The following is a 16,082-nucleotide window of genomic DNA, read 5'->3' as shown; positions in this document are numbered from 1 at the left end:
GACAGTGTCAGCTTCCAGCCCCCATGATGTCACTACTTCTCTGCAGGGGGTTTTCTTCCTTCTCTGTTTCTCTGTCTACAGCTCAAAGGTAAAGGAGAGAGGGGAAGGATACAGGGGTTCCCAGAAATAAACCTGGTCCCTGCAATTCAGAGTCAGATTGAGGTGGGCTGTGCACATACACACTAACGGCACTAAGGGACAGGTATGAGAAAGAGGAAATGCCCTTTCCCAGACTCCCCCAGCACTTGTCCTCATGTGTGTTCTGTAGCCCCAGTAGGAGACAGATTCTCACCTATCGCCAAAGATGGCTTCCTATTGGTGCAGCCCCCCTGGTGGGTGATGGATGCTGGACAGCACCCTCCTCTCAGGCTAAAGCACCCCACAGCTTGAAGCACCAATGACATTTCCATGTTAGGATGCATAAAGCTTGCAGTTGCCAGGGGTAACCAATCTACCAGCCTTTGAGGGTTAGTATCAGTGACAGCCTCCTTCAAGCCAAAGAGTTCCAGCAACTTTGTTCCCACTACTATTACATTGACAAAGTTCCTGCCTCCCCTGATGGCTTCGGTGTCCCACCAGACCTGGGTCCCCAGGGAGAACATACCATCTTTTGGCCCATAGAATTCCTCCACGATGGGTTTAAGGTTGTAAGGGGCCAGGCCTGCCTCAAACACCAAACCTCCATCGATCGTCACTGCATCGGCTTCGTTTGCCTGAAAGGGAAGAGATCAGACCATGAATGACACCTGTCACCTCTGAGGAAGACTTCCCTCCCCCTCTGCCAAGGATGATCGCTCTGTAGATCCTTACATGGCTCAGACCTCCTGCACCTGCCTCCTGTCTATGCTCAAATGTCACCTTCTCATGGAGGCGGTCCCCGACTGCATTCTCAAAGCTACTATCTGTGATGCTGTCTGACATCTGCATGTGTTCAGTAAAGGTGCAATTGTTAAGAATATTGTTGATCTACAGTTGTTTAAATCCACAAATGTAGAACGTGTGTACACGGAGGACGACGGCACTGTTTCTATATACTTCCTTTCTTTTTCCCAATCTCATTTTTTCCTTATAAATATTTTGCAATAGGTATTCATAAAGATATACATATACACATACATATTTGTGTATGTGAGCATATAAAGCAAGGACACTATTAGATGGCATGTATTCGAGACCAATTAACTTAAGAAAGAATGAATTTAGTATAAAAGGTAAAAGACAAGAAGGTCACTGAGCCTGGTGAATGCCAAGATCTGAAGCAGCAGGAACTGACATGGGTTTCAATCTATCCCAGTGGGCTGCACCTCATGACTGTGGATTCTAGGTTGTTCTTGCTTTTTCTCGCTTTATATACATTTTCCTTTCTCAAGTATTTCTTCTTCAAGTTCCAATATCAGATGCAAAAAGATAACAATATTCTTTAAGAGAATGCTTCACCAGTCCCCACAATGACATAAGGGCAAATTCCTATCACAAATCCATCTCTGTCTCTATCTCTATCTCTCCGCTCACGAGTCACAGACGTTTATATTGTAACAATGTTGCAGATCTCTCATGTATTATTTTTCCAGAAATATTTCTCTGTTTATTATCTTAAATGTAATGAGACCAGGCTATTTTTCCCCAATTAGTGACTGTTGGTATTTGAAAATAATATTACTTATGATATATTTAGTTTTTATCAAACTCATTTACTCATTAATAAATAATTATAACAGCATTTCTCTCAATTCCACGGTCATTTCTAAATCATGTACATGCACATATAAATATGAATATATGCATGAATTAAAAATTCATATCACTTATGATTCTTACTAAATATTTCCAAATGGTATTCCAGAAATGAAAAAAATAACTTATAATGCCAATAGAAATTTATGACTTATAATGCCAATTGCAATGCATATCAATTTCACTGCAAACCTATCAGTGAAAGATATTATCATTTAAGAAATGTTATTACATTATTAGATATAAAGTGTTACTATAAGAATGGCTTTATTTACATTTTTTTGATTATTAAGAAAAATGAACATTTTTCCCTCATCATTTATATTGTTTAGTATAATTTTTTTCTGTGAGTGGTTTATTTATTGCTTATTATTCTTAAGTGTTCTCATAAAATTTAAATGACATCTTTGTATAGTTCTTACAGTACAGTATGCTGATGTGATTATTTTTTGCATGCTAAGGCTTTTAAAAATATTTCCTAGTCGAAGCTTTAAAATTTTTAATTTCCAAATTTTCTGCTTTTGTACTATATCTAATCGTGTCTGTTTCTTTTAGTCAAATTGAATGAAGCTGGTTTATTTAGTGAATGGATTAAGATTCTCACTGTTTTTGTTTGTTTGTTTGTTTGTTTGTTTAATTTCTACCTAGTTGTCCAACTAAAGAATCATTTCTCAACCATTTGTTTGAAAAGTTTGCCTTATCATACATAACTAGTTAAGTCTACATGTACTCTTGCTTAAATTTATCAAGTCTAAGACACTGATGTCCTATTGCTGAACTTTTTTCATACTTTGTATCTTTATCATATCATATAGATAGATAGGTGGAGGACATACAGAAAGTTAGGAATATGTCAGTGTTATTCTCTCCAGGTCTTCAAGATATCTGCCAGTAACCTGTTCTTTTTTTTGGGGGGGGGGAGGGGAAGGGAGTATCAGGGATTGAACAGGGGCACTCAACCACTGAGCAACATCCCCAGCCCTATTTTGTATTTTATTTAGAGACAGGGTCTCTCTGAGTTGCTTAACGCCTCACTTTTGCTGAGGCTGGCTTTGAACTTTTGATCCTCCTGTCTCAGCCTTCCAAGCTGCTGGGATTATAGACATGCACCACTGAGCCCTGCTAACCTATCCTTTATAATGCTTTTATTTAAATACAACATCCTTATAGGAAAGGCTCAGCCATTCCTCTGTCACTTTTATTTCTCAAGGCATGTTGTAATCTCATCCACATTCTTGTCTTTAAGAATTTATAATTACTTTAGAGATTTCTTTGAAAAGATTGTATTTGGGGGAATCATAGTTCAATGGTAGAACGCTTATCTAGCATGTGTGAGGCTCTGGGTTCAATCCCCAGCACTACCAGGAAAAATTTTAAAAAGAGGAAGAAGAAAAATAATTAAGCTAGAATGTATTTTGATGAAAATAATAGTAAAGTTGTGCATTAACTTTGAGAAGATATACAAGTATATGATACTTAGTCTTTCTACCTGGGAATATGGCATTTTAGTTCATTTATTAAAAGATATTGTTCACTTGTTATAGACATTCATATTATAACAATGCAGATCTTTTCTATTTTAAGTTTCCAGAAATATTTTCTGTTTATTATTTTAAAAATAATGAGCCCATATTTTCAAGCTATTTTTCCCCAATTAATGACTATTGGTATATGAAAATGACATTACTGTGACATGTTTCTCTTTTACCAAACTACTTTGTTCATTAAAAAAAAATGTAGCAGCATTTATCTTGATTCTATTGTACTTTCCAGGCATGAAATCATCTGAAAATACTGACATTTTTGTTTGTTTCCATCTTACATGTATTTATCTTATTGCATCACCAAGGAAATTTCAAAAACAATGTCAAGTAATAACAGTGACACTATAGTACAACCACTCTGGAAATCAGTATGGAGGTTCCTCGAAAGACTAGGTATGAAACCACCACATGACCCAGCTAGCCTACTCCTTGGTGTTTATCCCAAGGAACTATAGCATACTATAGCAATATGTGCATACCCACATTTATAACAGTGCAATTTACAATAGCTAAACTAGGGAACTGGCTTAGGTGTCCATCAACAGAGGAATGGATAAAGAAAATGTGGTATATATGCACCATGGAGCTTTATTCATACAGAATAACATACAGAAGAACAAAACTATGTCATTTGCAGAAAAATGGATAGAACTGGAGAACATTATGTTAATTAAAATAAACCAGATTCAGAAAGCCAAGGGTTGTGTTTTCTCCTCTATGTGGAAGCTAGAGAGAAAAAAAAGGGGGGGGGAAAATCTCATGAAAATCGAGTAGACCAGTAAAGCAGAACATGTGGACCAGGGAAGAGAAGAGGTAAAGAGAAGGTACTGGGGAATGAAACTGACCTAAATATATTACATGCGTGTATGAATGAATCACAATGAATCCTACTATTATGTATAATTATAAAGTATCGATCTAAAAAATAATAGTGACACTGGACCTTCTTGCTTATTTCTTATTTCTGAGTTTTTGTTTGTTTGTTTGTTTTTGTTTTGTTTGGGGCAGTATCAGGGACAGAAACCAGAGCCTTACACATGCTTGGCAAGGACTCGTTCCTGAGTTACATCCCCAGCCACATCCTGAGTCTATAAAGATTCTCTCTAGTTCAGTGCTGGCTTTGCTCACCATAGATATCTCACTAAGACTGAATCCTTCTCTGTTGTTGGTTTAATTACGATTATGGTTTCTACTATTCATGAATGTTGAACAGCAGCATTTTCCTCTATAATAATAAGTGGAGAAAAACTAGGTATGGACTTTCTTCCGCTCTCCTTTGGGCAGCAGTGACTCACCACGATGGCCCTGATGCACTCAAGGTAAGAGGTTCTCTTCACGCAGGTGACAAGGGGACCATCTGCTTGAAAAACTTTCTTTACATTATCACGGAAACTGGAACACTTAGTGTCCTCCTGATCCGACACGGTGCACCATCTTACAGTTTTTTCAGGGACAGCCACACACAGCCCTAAGGGAAAGAGAAGTAAGGGGACCACAGCATCACTTTCCTCTGCTGGCAGAAGTCAAAGACAAGATCCAAGTTAGTTGGATGGGATACACACAAATTGGACTGGATCATGTGAATTCGTAGGGCCCATATCTCTGCTTCTGTCCTGTCTCTTGGATTAAAAAAAAAAAAAAAGCCAAAACCCATCCCCCAAAAGATAAACAAAATTAGCATTATAAGACAGTATTTCCTCATCCCCAAAAGTCCCAAAGTATTGAAAACAAAGACTCAAATGTCATACTAGGGTATTCAGACAGCAATAAAATGTAAACAACCCAAATGTGCCATCAACAGATGATTAGATAAACAAAATGTGGTATGTCCACATAATGGAATATTATTCTATCACAAAAGATTGAAATTTTTTTCTCTTTTTATTTTGCAGTAGCATTAAGGATTAAACCCAGGGCCTGATGCATGCTAGGCAAGCAATCTATCACTGAGTCACAGTGGACTTCAAGAACATTTTGTTAAGTGAGCCGGGTGCAGTGGTACACACCTGAAATCCCAAGGACTCCCAGAGCTGAGGCAGGAGGATTGAGAGTTCAAAGCCAGCCTCAGCAAAAGCAAGGTGCTAAGCAGCTCAGTGAGACCCTGTCTCTAAATAAAATACAAAATAGGGCTGGGGATGTGGCTCAGTGGTCGAGTGCCGCTGAGTTCAGTCCCCCCTCCCCCCCCCAACAAAAAAAAAAAAAAAGAGGAAGAAATTTCTTGCCTCTGGGTAGAACCCTTGGACCTGGTAATTTAGTTTTAATCTTAACATTGGCTGTTGTAACCTTACATGGTAGTAATTGCAGGGTCATTAGAACCAGTGCTTATTTATCATTTGTATTTTAAGCTGTAATGAAGAGCATTACAAAGGCAAAATGCTGTTTATAAATCTGTAGTATTTGGACACAACCTTATTTTCTTTTATTTTAGATACACATTTATTTTAAATGAACTATAGAGAACAAAAGATACAATAAGAACAGTGAGCTCTTTGGTTGGTTGGTTTGTTGCTGAGGACTGAACCCACGGCCTTGGGCATGCTAGGCAAGCACTCTGCCACTGAGCTAAATCCCCAACTCCTACATTTGTTTTTATGAGCCTCTAGATGTCAGGCACTGTGCAAGTATTTTACCTTCTTCTAATGTTCACAATTGTTTCTGCCATTTAAGTGTTTTCCCTGTTTTAGAGACGAGAAATAACAAATGCTGAGAGATGAGAGATGCCCAATTACCTAAAACAGAATCCCATGCCAAAGATAGGGAGGGATAAATGGAGACCCTCAAATTGATACTGGAAAAATCTTCAAAAGTAGCAACCAAGGTAAGAGAAAGATAGGGAATAGAACTGTACAGGCTGTGTGCCCTTGTGCAAAATATCAAGGTGGGGCCTTTTTTGAAAGTCTGGTTATCATTGTACTATGTTTTTTTTTTTTAAAATGAGAAGATTCAAACAGAAACTTCACAAAGAAGTTAAAGGAATGGCCACGGTTATGTTTTGGATATGAGGTGTCCTCCGAAGCTCCTGTGTTAATGCAGGAATATTCATTATTGAATAGTCTATTCAATAATGATTAGATTACAAGAGGTATAAACTAATCAGTCCATCCTAGTTTGAGTGGACTCACTGGGTGGTGACTCTAGGCAGGTGGGCATGGCTGGAGGGATGGGTCACTGAGGGCATACCTTAGAAGGGTGCATCTTCCCTTTGGTCCCTCCCTTTCTCTGTTACCAGCTGCCATGAGCCAGGCAGGTCTCCTCTGCTATCCCCTCTGCCATGACGCTCTGCCTCACCTTGGACCCTCAGTAATGTAGCCAACCAACCATGGACTGAACCTCTGAAACTGTGAACCACAAATAAACTTTTCTTCCTCTAAGTTGTTCTTAGTCACAGTGACAAAAAGCTGAGTAACACAGACACTAAGAACATGAAAAGATGCACAACATCATCAGTCATCAGAGAACTCAAACCTGAAATCACAGTGAGATCCCACCATATACTATTAGACTGGTTAACTGCGAAAAGACCGATACCACCAAGTGTTAGCAGGAAGGGGAACAATGAACTTCTCATGTATCACTGATGTGAATGTTAAAGTGGGACACTACTCAAAAAGTTTAACTTACTTACTTTACTTAGCAGGGTGCAGGACAGAACCCAGGGCTTTGAACATGCCAGGCAAGCCCTCTACCACTAAACTACACCGCCAGCTCTTAAGTATGGCATTTTCTTAACAAGTGAACATAAATTTGTAAAGGAACCCTTTTAAAATTAAAAGATTTAAAGGAAGCCTTCAGCTTATACTTTTTAAGGAAGGTTGGGAGTCTATACTTTAAATTTTTTTTTTCTTTGCCAAGCTCCATCTCATGCTTGAGATGTGAATGTGAATGCCCCAATATCCCAGGGTTGACAAACCTCAAGAAGTGATTTACAGCCAGGCGCGGTGGCACACGCCTATAATCCCAGCAGCTCAGGAGGCTGAGGCAGGAGGATTGTGAGTTCAAAGCCAGCCTCAGCAAATTAGCAAGGCCCTAAGCAACTCAGGAAGACCCCATCTATAAATAAAACATGCAAAGGGCTGGGGACGTGGCTCAGTGACAGAGTGCCCCTGGGTTCAATCCCCTGTACCCACCCACCCCCTCAAAAAAAAAACTGGATTTACAAATGCACTATGTGTATTTCTTGGGTTTTGTTCTCAATCATAAGATTATTCTGATGCTACTTTTTCTTCACCAATGGATTTCTCTTACTCCTGAAGTGGGTGAGAACTGATTCCAGCCTGTTGGGACCCCCACAGTCAAGCCTTTGGCCAAAGGCCCAGGAAACACAATTAGCTCCCCAGATGTGACAGTGCCATCTGGTGGCATCTCTTAGATAAGATTTCCCAGAGCTTCACCTGGGGCAGTCAGCCCCGGATGAGAAGCAATTCCTTATGAATATCTAGGATTTTTTGGGGGGGTGGGGTGGGGAGGGGACTACTTTCTTTCTCTTCTGGGCCAATTATGACTATCCTCACCACTTTTTGGTGACGTATAGAAATGAATTTTTCAGACAGTGCATGTTGGGCCTGGTCCTTTTCTTTGTCATTTGAGCCAACTGGGGGTTCTTTGGACCATCTGAGGCTTTGGCTTTTAGTGGACAAGTCTTGATTTTGAAAAATTGTGATGTTAATTTTCAGGGGAGGGGCATAACACATATGAGAAAACCAAGATGTTTGGAGATTTCTTTTAGTGATTCACATGGAAATGGAAAGTACTGATTCTATCGGAGGCCCCCTGGGGAGAATTTCAGTTGACTGTATCTAAAAGCTGCACTCTACACCGGCTTTGTATTCTTCTTATCTTTCAGCTTGCTTATTGTCTTAATAGAAGCTAAAGAAGTTTGATGGCTGGTGGCAACGGTCCTTTTGGGAATGTACTTACAGGAGTGTCCCCAGACTCTGAAGATAAGAGTCCCCTCTAGGTGACCCTAGATGACTAGGACCTTGATGGAGGTGTCAGGCCACTGTCCTGTGACATTCAGCAGTCTCAGGATTCCATTTCAAAACATACCCTGTTCCTAGGTTTAAAGGAAGTCTAACAACTCATCCAGGAGGTTTGTACATAATGGGGTAGTCACCCTGCACCTTGAGCATCCCACACCCTTAGTGTTGAGGGCTTTCCAGAAGATAGCTGGTCCACCAGTGACACTCTGGGAAGGAATCCTTGTAAATATCACATTCGGAGGGGTAGGGTTGGGGGATGCCAGGGATTGAATTCAGAGGCACTCAGCTACTGAGCCACATCCCCAGCCCAATTTTGTATTTTATTTAGAGACAGGGTCTCACTGAGTTGCTCAGTGCCTCACTTTTGCTAAGGCAGGCTTTGAACTTGCAATCCTCCTGCCTTAGCCTCCAGAGCCATTGGGATTACAGGTGTGATATTAATATATATAGATAGAGAGAGAGAGTATAAATGGACACAATGCCTTTATTCATTTACTGATTGATTGATTGATATTTTAGATTGATTGATTTGTATGTGGTGCTGAGGAGGATCAAACCCAGTGCCTCACACGTGTTAGACAAGTACTCAACCACTGAGCCACAGCCGCAGTCCAAATAGCATGTTTGGTTGACCCCAAAAAACACCTCCCAAGCACTGGTTCTTACTCCAATCACCAGATAATCCTCTAACCAAATGAGTCCTGAAAACAGCACTGGACAGAGTTTAGTTAATACACACCAGAGTAAACTGCCCCTGATGTATACTTAGAAATAACTCTGAATAAGATACCAATGGCCACTTCATTTTTGGCAGGAATTTCTTTTCTTTTTTTTTTAGCTCATGTTTTTTTTTCTTTTTTTCTGATGAATTCACTTTTGGTTCTGTGTGCTTAAACTAATATTGTTTTGTTTTCTTTGGTGGGAGGTTTTTACTTTCCTTATTGATGTTGTTGTTTTGTCTTGTTTTCTGTGGCTGCCTTTACTAAGAAAACTGGTCATTCGAGATTACTTGGAGGATAATTATTTCAGCTAGTCCCAGCTGGAATTGGGACATCAAAAAAAATTAATGCTCAGACTTTTTTTTTTCCCAAGAAAGGTAAAAAGTTGTTCTTTTTTTTAATCAAGCTATTGCCATTTAAAAATTTTGATTCAAGGGTTATATTAGACCTGCAAATAAAAATCTTGAAGTTTAGTCACATAACCAACCAGGTGGCCTTGTGTCAGTTTGTCATAAATATAACTTAGATTTAACTGCTTATAAACCTGGCAAATTTATATTATGGTATTGCTTTGTCTTATGACTGAAATTTTAACATAAATAGATTTCCAACAAATGGGTTAATTTGTTGGGAAGATAAAGACTGAGATGTCTTCACAGCTTCACATCTTTCCAACTTGCCAGCCAATCGGGATCACATTTCTCTCTTAGATGTTTAAGATGCGACACTGCTTTCTGTGTCTCAAATACAGCAACTCGCCAGGTTTCTCTTTTGTCAAAGAAATAACAAGAGTATTGATTCTGCTTGTCTGCTATCTCAATTTTCGTAATTTTAAAATAACCTAAAAATAAATGGGGTAAATATAAATTGGATAAATATTTATTAATACATATGATAGAGATAAAATTTTGGAGTCATTTTAAATACTGGGTCAATTAAAATACGAGTATAGCAATGGCTAAGTAGAAATTCAAGTACTCTTGTCTCCTTGAAAATCTACAAAAAGGTAGTCTACTGGAACCTACTAAGTGTGTTTCATAAATTGTTGGTGTATAGAACACTTTGTGTTGTACCACCAAGAGATTTCTGCTCTTTCAGTAAGTTTGAGAACAATACTTCTAGAGGGCTAATAGACATGAACACTTTAAAGTACACTTGCATCTAGCAAAGGCCAATAATTTGTGGGGATATGAGTTTTGAACTATAAAACTTTTTAGATGATTGAGGGTCATATTTGTTCATAATTTTAAAATGCCCTAAAGTCAATAATTTATTAAAGGGCAACTCATTCAATACTTAAATTGTAAAAAGAGCCACCATCTATTTTAGGTAGTGATCAGTTTTGGAGGAAGATCTTTTCGTTTTTCTGTAAAGACCCATTAATGAAGACTATCTCAGGCAGAATTAATAGCTGAAATGTGCTCATTTAATGTGACCCTTGGACAGCAGTCATCAGAGAGACCAGAGAGGCTTCCCTGCTTCTCTGCAATATTGGGATCCTACTAATTCCCTATCTAGTCTCGTTTACATCAGATTCTTAGAAAGGTAGTTTTTAAAATCACTTTTTGTCTTACAGCAGATACTTGAAAGATTCAGAACCAAAAACTTTGGGCTTTTCACATCCCACATATCTTGTGCTTTGAATGATGTGCAGTGCTTGCATCCATATATGGCTTCTGTAGTTTGTCTGGAGCAGGGACGTGAGTATGCACACACCATTGGTCCGCCAGGCACAGGCTGTGCACACCTGGAATCCCAGCTACTCCTGTTGGGTTGGTTTAGCCAGAGTCCCCCTTACTCCTGATATCACCTCTTAGAAGATTACTAAGACTCAATTACTAAATTATTAGCCAAAGACCCCCCACTCTCATCTTTGGCTAAAATTCCCACTTGCCCACACTGTGTTCAGTTGAGCCCAGAGTCTCCTCCAATGCAAAATCCCACTGTCGTGGTTGCTGGTGACTGCACCTATCCTGTTGATCCTGAATAAAGTTGGCTGTGCTGTGCTTTAATAAGTAGCACCTTTAACGAAGGTGAGTAAGAATCAATAACACTGGGGAGGTACCTGTTGTTGGGGAGTGGATAAGGAAAAGTCTTAAGAATAAACAAAAACCACGGCAGCCAGGTGCGGTGGTTCAGGCCTATAATCCTAGCAGTATGGGAGACTGAGGCATGAGGATCACAAGTTCAAGGCCAGCCTCAACAACTTAGTGAGGCCCTAAGCAATTTATGGAGATCCTGTCCAGATAGATAGATAGATACATAGATAGATGCATAGACCAATGGACTGAACAGATGGAAGGACTGGGGAAATAGCTCAGCAGGAGAGCACTTCCCTAGCATGTGTGAGGCTCTGGGTTCAATCCTTACTACTGGGGAAAAAATCATTCTACAAAAACTTGGGAATTCACAAATGAGGTTATACACTAAGTTAGACATAAACTGAGTACTAAAGTTTATAATAAAGTGTTGTTTAAAAAGAATTGTTTAAAACATTGTCAGAGTTTTTTTTTTTTTTTGGGGGGGGGGTTACCAAAGATTGAATTCAGGGGCACTCGACCACTGAGCCCTATCCCCAGCCCTATTTTGTATTTTATTAGAGACAGGGTCTCACTGAGTTGCTGAGTGCCTCACTTTTGCTGAGTCTGGCCTTGAACTTGCAATCCTCCTCCCTCAGCCTCACACTAACTCACTGAGAATACAGGCACGAGTCACCGCACCTGGCTAAAAAATGTTTTTAGATGAGAAAGAATTTTATATAAATAAAATGAGATTTTTCTCCTAAATTAAAATGACTAAATTGTTGCAAGATGAAAGCAGGAACAGAACTAAAGATCTAAGCAAATTACAGAATGTTTACAAAGGATAAATCATAAAGAGGAGATTTATATGCAATTAAGTTAATAATAAATAAGAAAAACTCTTTCTAAAGAAAATTATTTATATTTGTATCGAAATTTAACAAACCAATATAAAACCAGAATCTAAATGTTCATCAATAAGTGAATGGTCCACAAACTGTGGTAAAACCATACAATGGCATAGTACTCAGCAATAAAAAAGGAAAGAACTATGACATATGCAACCACATGTATCCAAAGTTGTTTTGGATTGCAAAATGATTATACTGAGTGGGAAAAAAAAGCCAAACCCAAAGGACCATGTACTATATGGTTCCATTTATGTGAAATCTTATAAGAAACAACATTTATTATAATGGCAAAAAGTGGGAATGGCTGAGAAGGGATGGGGTGATTTGAAAGTGTTGAAAATGTTCTTTATCTTGATTATGGTGGTAGTTGCAATAGATTGTTATATTTGTCAAAATTCACTGAACTGAATATATATTTTAGATGGATGTGTTTTCTTATATATATAAAGCATATTCAATAGAAATGATGGAGGGGTGGTAATAGGGATTGAACCCAGGGCTCTTATCACTGAGCTACATCTCCAGTTCTATCTATCTATTTATTTATTTATTTATTTATTTATTTATTTATTTATTTATAGACAGGGTCTAAGTTATTAAGGCTGGCCTCAAACTTTGTAATCATCCTACCTGGGTCTCTCAAGTCACTAGGATTATAGACATGTACACTTCACTGATTTTTAAGCCAGGTGTGGTGGCTCACACCTGTAATCCCAGCAGCTCAGGAGGCTGAGGCTGGAGGATTACAAGTTCAAAGCCAGCCTCAGTCATTTAGCAAGTCCCTAAACAACTTAGCAAGACCCTAACTAAAAATAAAGTATAAAAAAAGGCCTAGAAGAAAACAATCAAGAACTTGAAGAGAGAGCCTACAGAATGGGAGGAAATCTTTGCCACCAGCACCTCAGACAGAGCATTCACACACACACACACACACACACACACACACAATCAATCAATAAATGGGCAAAGGAACTGAACAGGCACTTCACAGAAGAAAAATTTGAATGGTCAACAAATACATGAAAAAATGTTCAACATCTCTAGCAATTAGAGAAATGCAAATTGAAACTACACTGAGATTCCATCTTATTCCAGATATAGTAACAATTATCAAGAATACAAGCACCAGGGCTGGGGTTGTGGCTCAGCGGTAAAGCGCTCGCCTAGCACTTGTGAGGCATTGGGTTTGATCCTCAGCACCACAAACAAAATAAAGGTTATTGTGTCCCCCTATACCTAAAAAAGAATATTTTTAAAAGAAGAAGAAGAATACAAACAACAATAAATGTGGGCAAGGATGTGTGGGGGGGACATTCACTCATACATTGTTGGTGGGACTGCAAATTAGTGCAACCACTCTGGAAAGCTGTATAGAGATTCCTCAAAAAACTAAGAATGGAATCACCATTTGACCCAGTTATCCCACTCCTACATGTATAAACCAAAGGACTTAAAATCAGCTTACTACTGATTGATGCACCCACATCAATGTTTATAACAGCTCAATTTACAATAGCTAAGCTATGAAACAAAGATGAATGGATAAAGAAAAATGTGGTATATATACACAATGGAATATTAATCAGCCATAAAAAAGAATGGCTTTATGACTTTTGCTGGTGAATGGATGGAATTGGAGACTGTTGTGCTAAGTGAAATAAGCCAATCCCCCAAAACTAAAGATTGAGTGTTCTCTCTGATATGCGGACACTAACTAACACACAACAAGGGAGAAGAGGGAAGAACAGCAGTTCGTTGGACTAGACAAAGGGGAATGAAAGGAAAGGGAGGGGAGATAGGATTAGGAAAGAGTACAAAAAAATTTAAAGATTATAAATAAATAGAAAATCAGTAGACTAAAGGAAAGGAAAGAGAGAGGGAGGAGGTGAGGGAAAAGGGAAGCACTGGGGCTGAATTACAGCAGATTATATTCCATGCTCTTATAATTATGTTAAGAAACTACAATATTGGGGCTGGGGTTGTGGCTCAGTGGTAGAGTCCTTGCTTCACATGTGTGAGGCACTGGGTTCGATTCTCAGCACCACATATAAATAAATAAATAAATAAATAAATTAAATGGTTTTCACTAAAAAATGTTTTAAAAAAGAAACTATAATATTATATATAACTAAAATGAACCAATAAAAATCTAAAAAAAAAAATCTAATGGGGATGTGGCTCAGTGGTTAAACTCCCCTGGGTTCAATCCCTGGTACCAAAACAAAGAATTAAAAGAAAAAGAAGAAATTATTTTTAAAGGAAAGAGGAAGAAAACCTGGGTAAGCCAGCAAAGGGTGGCTGGAGTCAAGGAACCCAGGAGGGTCATTAATGGCACCCTACCCCTGGATATCTGATCACTGAAAGAAAGGGCAATTAGCCACTGGGGAGAAGTCTTCAGGTGGCCACCTGCTCACTAGGTAGAGGAAGCTCTTGAGCCCCAAAGGCAGGCCGTATGCCTCTCCCCTCAGTCTTTTCTGTTTAAGCCACTTGGATTGCTTCTTGGTCATTTGCCACAAAGGACAAGGTCATCCTGTTCAACTGGAGAGCTGAGCTTTGAGGAAGATACATCCCAGGCTCCTTCCTGGACCAGTGGCCCTGCGGGGCGGAGCCCAGAGGGACGCCTCTCACCTCCCATCTGTAAACAGAGCCAGTGGGGGAAGTGAACTTTTGGCCAGTGCCCGGCATTGCCAGGAGAGGAGTCAGAGGAAGGGCAAATGCCACAGGCCCTGCTCAGGAGCAGTACCCAGCTGAGTCACCTCTGTGGCTACCTTTCCAGCCTGCCCGGTCCCAGCCAGAGCTGAGCTCCCTGTGTGGCCTCATGTGGCCAGTTCAGGGCCCACCACCTGCCCTTCCTTTGCTCTGCCCAGCCCGGGTCACCCTTCCCCCAAGTCAGATGCCCTCCCTGAAACTTACTGATGACAGCCTGAGACGCGTCGGGACTCCCGGAGGACAGAAGCGGCAGCTGTTGAGCCCCAAGGGCTCTCACCTGAGGCTCTTCCTCACAGTTAGTCACCCAGTGGCATTTCTGTGCAGGGTTTTTACCAGTCACCACTCACCTATGCCTGGACCTCTACCTGCCTCCAGACACCCTTTTCGCATTTCCACAACTCTGTGTTGTGAAAGGACCATGTTTACCAGCACAGAGAGGTCAAGGGACAGCCCAGGGTCACACAGCAATGAGAGAGGCAGCTGGATTCTTTCTAGAGTGATCTCTCTCCCCCCACCCCCACACTTTGGCCCGCGGGCTGTAGGATTCCGCTGTAGCTGACCCTTGCTGTCTGTCACCCGGTCCCCTCCGCAGAGCACCCTCCAGAGCAGGTCCCTCCTCTGGTTCCCGGTGCGCACTCACCCAGGGCCCCCGCGCACAGCAGGGCACAGATAGCGAGCCTCATTCTCCGCTGCGGGCGCGCGACACGGTCTGGCACCCCGAGCCTGGGTCCTGCACCCCGAGCCTGGGTCCTGCCTGCTCTACCAGCCCAGGAGCCGGGTGGATCCGCCTACTCCGAAAGGTTGGCGGCCCGGGCACAGGGCCATCGCCACTCCCTCCTTCCTCCCCCGGGGCAGCGGCTCAGCAGCCTGTCCCACCCTTATCTAGCAGCTCCTAAAGGTCTCAAAAACCACGGACTCCTTGAGGCTGGGGGACATCCTCGGGATGAAAAACGGTGGCCCCTTCCTGCAGGGAAGCGTGCCCACATATACACAACGTTTCGGACGCATTTTTCAGGAATTCTCAGTCCTCACAAAGCGTCCACGTAGACCACTGCAAGGTCCTCCTGGAAGCGTCCCTAAATGGCACTGCTCCTGCATCCCTCTTGTGCTGAGAGGCCAAAGTCAGGTGGACTGGAGACCTGCTACCTTGCTGCAGCTCGACCTTCCTCAGATTTGTGACTTCTGTCTGAGGACAGTCAGCTAAGTTTAAATAAAATTTAAAGAACTTTCTATTAAAGTGCATAAAACTTCACATAACCTAAGTGTACAGCGTGATTAATTATCGCTGGGTGAACACACCCGCACAAGCAGCCCGGGTATCAGGAAATAGAACATCAGCAGAGCTGGGACAGCCAGCCTGTGGGGGCCCTTCCTGTCACCACCCATCCCTTCTCCTGCGGGTTGTTTTGGCTTCTAACAACATATGCCAAGGCTGTTGGTTTTTTAATTTCACAGCTATGGAATC

The 16,082-nt window shown here is 40.8% G+C and overlaps 1 protein-coding gene across 1 annotated transcript in view; it reads right to left on the bottom strand.

Annotated features, from left to right (window-relative positions):
* The window catches only part of LOC308652828 (inhibitor of carbonic anhydrase-like), a 40,114-nt gene extending 24,776 nt beyond the window's left edge, over nt 1-15,338 (bottom strand). Inside the window, exons 1-3 of the mRNA XM_081300895.1 lie at nt 15,258-15,338; nt 4,574-4,746; nt 605-713 (exon numbers count right to left, since the gene is read on the bottom strand). Of these exons, the coding sequence (XP_081157021.1) occupies nt 605-713; nt 4,574-4,746; nt 15,258-15,300 (325 nt within the window). The 5' untranslated portion in view covers nt 15,301-15,338. The remainder of the gene's footprint in view (nt 1-604; nt 714-4,573; nt 4,747-15,257) is intronic.
* Nucleotides 15,339-16,082: the final 744 nt, after the last annotated feature.

Source organism: Spermophilus citellus (genome assembly GCF_964194105.1).
Source record: "Spermophilus citellus genome assembly, chromosome: 7".
NCBI classification, from domain to species: domain Eukaryota; kingdom Metazoa; phylum Chordata; class Mammalia; order Rodentia; family Sciuridae; genus Spermophilus; species Spermophilus citellus.
This window is presented reverse-complemented; position numbering and strand designations above follow the sequence as displayed.